At 42.8% G+C, this 6,536-nt stretch overlaps 1 protein-coding gene across 1 annotated transcript; it reads right to left on the reverse strand.

The window, feature by feature from the left end:
- Positions 1-721: 721 nt before the first annotated feature.
- LOC142596417 (ribosome biogenesis protein NSA2 homolog) lies at positions 722-5,996 on the reverse strand. The gene is given in 5 exon segments (XM_075725519.1): positions 722-789; positions 1,687-1,879; positions 4,778-4,959; positions 5,302-5,447; positions 5,872-5,996. Coding segments are annotated over 5 exon segments (714 nt in total).
- Positions 5,997-6,536: the final 540 nt, after the last annotated feature.

Genomic DNA, 6,536 nt, shown 5'->3' on the forward strand with positions numbered 1-6,536 from the left:
TCATGCCATTCTCAAATTTCACATTGTAGAACCCCTACAACTTCAAAAACTTAAACTTCTGAAACTTCTTCTCTTGCGTGGAACCTCAGTGCTACACCCCCCAGCCCTTATTCTTTCCATTAATGCAATCATGGAGGCAAAGGGGAGAAAGAAAGGAGGTAAAAGGAAAAAAGAAATAGCTGCCCTTCTAGCTGCACCCCCATGCTGCTGATATGATCTCAAGCCTGTGCTTGAGGCAGGTACTTGGGGCAAGTACCAAATTGAGTGTTTAATTTCTGATGTAAGTCTGCAGTAAGATTATAGCTGCATTCTTCCAACTCTACTGCTTTCCCAGAAGCAGAATGCAAGTTAATATATTCCTCTGTACCTTTAGCTATTACAGTAGGCCATCATGGGAGATAATGGCTGAATTTCCCATCACTAGGAATGTGAGCCGAATAAGTATTTATACAATATATCTACTGTAAAAACACCAAGAAGGTTTAGACCAAATCCATACCACATTAGCAAAACATGAAAATTGAATCACCTTATTTGCACAGTGTTCAGCTGAGCAAACATAATAAATATAAAAATCTGAGCAGTCGTTTCTGGCACGTTTAAGTTCCTCACCAGCTTGTGGGGTCAGTGTTCTTGAATGGTTGATGGTTCAACAAGTTTGCAAGATCTCTGGAAACCGCACTGATTTTGCAGGAGCCCACATCCAATGTTTAAACACAACTTAGACAAGTAGAACTGCATTAATACAGCCATCATTTTCTGGACTGTTCGTTACTTGTACATATTTCCCTAAAGAGAAAAGGGAATTAAATGTCTACAAAAGCTTGAAGTAGTTTATATAATGAATTAGAATTTTCTATGTTTGCAAGTTCAATCCACAAGTTGCTTTAGAAGTGTAGGAAATTCCTGTTCCAAAACTGAAATGCATTTTGAAATCTAAATGTGCTTGCTGCTGAGCTGCAAACTTAGGTTCTCAAAATATTTTATTCAGGCTGTTTTTATAAATGTATCATTTAGAGTTATGGGTGCATTTAAAAAAAAAATCATAAAATTATAGAATGCTTTGGGTTGGAAGGGACCTTTAAAGGTCATCTAGTCCAACCCCCCTGCAGTGAGCAGGGACATCTTCAACTAGATCAGGTTGCTCAGAGCCCCGTCCAACCTGGCCTTGAATGTTGCCAGGGATGGGGCATCTACCACCTCTCTGGGCAACCTGTTCCAGTGCTTCACTACCCTCATCATAAAATATTTCTTCCTTATAGCTAGTCATAGGTTCTGCTATAGTTCAAGTCAACCTCACTTGAAAAAAGTCCATCTCATCCTATGAAGATACTTCTATACAGAACTTCCACTGAAAACATAATACAATTGTTCATAGTTCACATAGTTAGGTCTTTATAGGCTTGTAGCACTGCTTAATGCGAGACATAGGCAAGCAAGTTAAGTCTTTTTTTCTGAACTTCACATAATTTGATGCTAAAAGTGTGAACTGAAAGCCTAAAATTAAAACTTAAAACTTGCATTTATAGAGCTGCCTAGGAGTTGCTTCTGCTACAGCCCAAACCTAACATTTTACAATGGTTCAATTATGACAAGTTATAGGATGTGGTCTTAACAATACATCAGACAATGAAGAATTAAAACTTTTAAAAGTAGTTCTGCAGTAGAGCTAGTTTAACTACTTACCCCAGATAACTTTGCCCCCTTCTGTCACAAGGCCAAGCTTGCTCACGTTCACCTCAATGATGGTACCTTTGGTAATTACACCCAGTGTTGTATACAAAGGAGAAGAAGGATTCTTTTTTACACCAAGGATATGTAGGCAAAAAGTAGCTTTCAGTTCAGGATGCGTCACATGTGCCTTCTTGAAACGTAAGCCCTGTTGCATAAGGAGTGTTAGAACGAGTTAATATTTGCTTTAAGCCCTCACGACTAATCTAGCTTAAAACTTTTAGCACTGTGTCCTCAGCTTTATATGTTTTAAGAGACTGGGAAGAATGAAACAACCTAGAATACAGAATGCTATCTGCTGCACTGGGTTTGCGTGGAAAGGTTTCGGTAGCAGGGGGGCTACAGGGGTGGCTTCTGTGAGAAGCTGCTAGAAGCTTCCCCCATGTCCGATAGAGCCAATTCCAGCCAGCTCCAAGACGGACCCGCTGATGGCCAAGGCCGAGCCAATCAGCGACGGTGGTAGCACCTTTGTGCTAACATATTTAAGAAGGGGAAACAAAAAAAAAAAACCAAACAATGGGACACAAACTGCAGCTGGAGTGAGGAGTGAGAACACGAGAGAGGAAAGACTATGCAGACACCAAGGTGAGTGAAGAAGGAGGGGGAGGAGGTGCTTCAGGCATTGGAGCAGAGATGCCCCTGCAGCCCCTGGTGAAGACCATGGTGAGGCAGGCTGTCCCCCTGCAGCCCATGGAGGTCCACAGTGGAGCAGATATCCACGTGCAGCCCATGGAGGACCCCATGCCAGAGCAGGAGGATGTGCCCAAAGGAGGCTGTGACCCCGTGGGAAGCCCGCGCTGGAGCAGGCTCCTGGCAGGACCTGTGGACCCGTGGAAAGAGACAAGCCCATGCTGGAGCAGGTTTGCTGGCAGGACTTGTGTCCCCATGGGGGACCCACACTGGGGCAGTCTGCTCCTGAAGGACTGCACCCCATGGAAGGGACCCATGCTGGAGCAGTTTGTGAAGAACTGTAGCCTGTGGGAAGGACCCACTTTGGAGAAGTTCGTGGAGGACTGTCTCCCATGGGTGGGACCCCACGCTGGAGCAGGGGAAGAGTGTGAGGAGTACTCCCCTTGAGGAGGAAGGAGTGGCAGAAACAACGTGTGATGAACTGACTGCAACCCCCATTCCCCATCCCCCTGCGCTGCTCAAGGGGAGGAGGTAGAGAAAATTGGGAGTGAAGTTGTGCCCAGGAAGAAGGGAGGGGTGGGGGGAAGGTGTTTTTAAGATTTAGTTTTTATTTCTCATTATCCTACTCTGATTTGATTGGTACTAAATTAAACTGATTTTCCCCAAGTCGAGTCTGTTTTGCCCGTGACGGTAATTGCTGAGTGATCTCCCTGTCCTTATCTTGACCCACGAGCTTTTCATTATATTTTCTCTCCCCTGTCCAGTTGAGAAGGGGAGTAATAGTGCGGCTTTGATGGGCACTTGGCATCCAGCCAGGGTCAACCCACCACACTGCCTACTACAGAATGCCAGATTTGTTTAAAAACCTGATTAATGACAAGATAAAGCTTTCTACGTATATTTTCAGGATGCCAATTTTTAATAGTAGTACAAGAAGAATACTTGCTACCTCAGATGGCTTCTGTTCCATGAAGAAATTAGGCGTTTATGGTAAAGCATTTAACAGTGCTACTGTTTTTTAAGACTAGAAATTTTTCCTTTATTCTTGTAAAACTGAAAAACCTCTCACATACTGTAAAATATTATATACCTATCTCTTATAACACTTTCTATTTAGTGACCTGTACTTTGTAAAGGGGACTTTACCACTAAGTACCATAATCTTTTCTGTGTCAATAAAAATCTATCCAAGGCTTCTGTGTAAGATTACTGTCAAAATAGTAATGAGGTATGATCCAACAGGCAGCCTTTATAGTGATTCTGTTGATTCCTGTAAGGAAACAGGAACAGGTATTTATAGGAAAACTACACTTTCTTAATGAATTTAATTTTTCCTCCTGTGCACTGCCAGGCAGCTAGAGCCCACATGCTGATCCTGCAGCTGTGTAAGAAAAGGCCAGGCTGGAGGCATAGCATTTCCCTTGCATACGGTCACCTCTGTGCTTCAAGTTTACTTAACAAGCCACAAGGAGGGAGTCCTAGAACAGAGTTGGCTTCTGCAGCTGACAGAATCACAGTAGCCCAAAAAAGAAGTTATTCAAAGTGCCCTTATTAAAGGCCTTCCCATGCTAATTTGACAGCTTGTAGCTTTAACTTACCGGCATCATCTGAGTTATGGGAGTAAGAGCTGAGATATTTCAATGCAGACTGTGACTGCAGGGGCATCTCCCCACCCTCAGCCTATTCTAAGTTTAGATTTCTACAAAGAAACTAATAAGAATGTTCTACATCAGTAGTAATCAAGTGCATTATCATAGAAAAAAGTTTCCTTACTGTGGTGGGTTGACCTTGGCTGGATGCCAGGTGCCACCAAGTCGCTCTATCACTCCCCTCCTCAACAGGACAGGTGGGGAGAAAATGAGATGGAAAAAAACCTTGTGGGTCAAAATAAAGGCCGTTTAATAAAAAAAGCAAAAGGAAAACAAAGATTTTATTCTCTATTTCCCATCAGCAGGCAATGTCCAGCCACTTCCCGGGAAGCAGGGCTTCAGTACGCATAGCGGTTGCTCCGGAAGACAAATGTAAATAACGAATGCCCCGCCTTCCTCCTCCTTTCTCTTAGCTTTTATTGCTGAGCCAATGTCATATGGTATGGAATATCCCTTTAGTCACTTTGGGTCAGCTGTCCTGGCTATGTCCCCTCCCAAGATCTTGCCCATCCCCAGCCTGCTGGTGAGGGGGGGGAAATGTTGGGGAGACAGCCTTGATGCTGTGTGAGCACTGCTCAGCAGTAGCCAAAACACTGGTGTGTTATCAACACCTTTCTAGCTACCAATACAAAGCACAGCACTATGATGGCTGCTATGGGGAAGACTAACTCCATCTCAGCCAGACCCAATACACTTACCACAGGAACTCAAAGCAGTAAATCAAAAGAATTATTACTTAAATGTTCTTTAAGTCTCAAGAACATTACCATTGGTCAAATGAATTACTTGTGTTTAGGAGGCTTCCTAATAAACCCATCTCCAATAAAAGAAACTTTTGTAACCATTCTCTTCCAGGCCTTCTTTCTCTTTCCTGTATGAATCACTTTTAAATCTTCTGTTTCTCCTTGTGCATGGACCTTTGACACAGGAACCTCCCATTTCCCCTGGGGGGGGGGGAATAAGAAAAAGTCAATAGTCTTACATGCAACACTGCTACATGAAAGGGGACAACCAAAGCATAAAATAAAATTTCCCTAAAGAGTAGCGGTAGACCATACTTTTTATACAACTCATAGCTACTTATTTTAACTAGCATTTAAAGTTATGAAAGATCAAGATATTGCATAAGCTTACTTTGTCCTAGATTGTTCAATTATTCAATGTTTCAGGTTTTGTACAATATCAATATTTAGACTTTGCTTGTAGGCTATAGTCACCTGAGCATCAACAACACAAAGTGGTCATTGTCACAAGTAATAGTAAGTATCTAAATTTTATTACAGTTACTTACAGCTTTTTCTTTTCTGTTTGGTCATGTTAGAGAGAACCTTAGCCTGGGACTGGCCCCCTCTGTCCAGCAGGTATGCTGGTACAGCTCCTTTAGGTGTTTTTTCATCATTCTTTTCCTTTGTATTTCTCTTTTCATGCATTTTAATGCTGCAAGGAAAGAAAAACAGTATTTTTTTTTAAAACCCACTCAGTATTAAGAGTAGAAAAAAAAACATTTTTAGATATGATATCCTTTTAACTTAGCTTGTGCCTGCTCAAAATTTTCTTTTAAAAGAGATATTTGTAAACAAGTACATATTTATACTTAAGAAATAATCCTAAATACTTTTCAAGGTAAACAAGTAATTTCACTTAATATAAAAATTGACAGACTACACAGTGCATAAAATCTTGTCAATTCCCGTCAAGATAGGGACACAAGACATTCATCTTACTAAGGAATTTCTGAATGGCTTAAAACAAGCAGCCTAACTCTCAAAGCCAAGCACTTTGAGAGACAGTAGCCTTCCTCTCTGAAAAAAAAAAACCACCCCACACTACTACTCTTCTGAGATTTGATGGCCATGCTTACAAATCTGAGGCGTGCTCCTTCTTCCTTTCCCCACTGGCCCCACCACCTAACCGCCCCGGGTTCTGTCCTCCTGCCCCAACCTGACAGACCCAGGCAGCAAAAAGCTCCGTCCTGGCCTCTCCCATTCCGTTTTTCCCCTCTTCTGTCTGTAACTGTCCCGGCTGGGTCCGGGCCTGGGTCCGGGCATGGGCCTGGGCCAGGGCCTGGGCTTGCTCTTGTCACAGTCCTCGAGTGTCGTTCTGCTCTGTAAGCCGAGGTTTGGCCTTTTTAAAGTTCATCTAGAGGCAGAAGATAGCATAGGGGCCAGCTGAGTAACGCATAAGTGGTTCGTAACACGTTAGGCAGGGGAATGTTGGTTTGCAAGGTGCCGGTTGTGTAACCGGGGAACCAGCCAGGACAGTTGCGGACAGAAGAGGGGAAAAACGGCTCATGGAGCTCGGTGAGGTGGACTTATAATTGATAGTATGAAGGCAATACTTCTTTTCCTGCTTTCCTGTTTAGCAAACTATAGCAGTGACTATAGAAAATGGATATTTGGCTCATAAGATGAGGGGGTGGAAGTGAGCTGTATGCAAGTTTCCTTTATCGTGAAACTCTACCACGAATCATAAAATCAGTAGAGCTGTATGTTGATGGCTCCTTAAATAAGTAGTAATCAGCTAGGA

This window comes from Pelecanus crispus, chromosome W, assembly GCF_030463565.1.
Source record: "Pelecanus crispus isolate bPelCri1 chromosome W, bPelCri1.pri, whole genome shotgun sequence".
Lineage (NCBI taxonomy): Eukaryota > Metazoa > Chordata > Aves > Pelecaniformes > Pelecanidae > Pelecanus > Pelecanus crispus.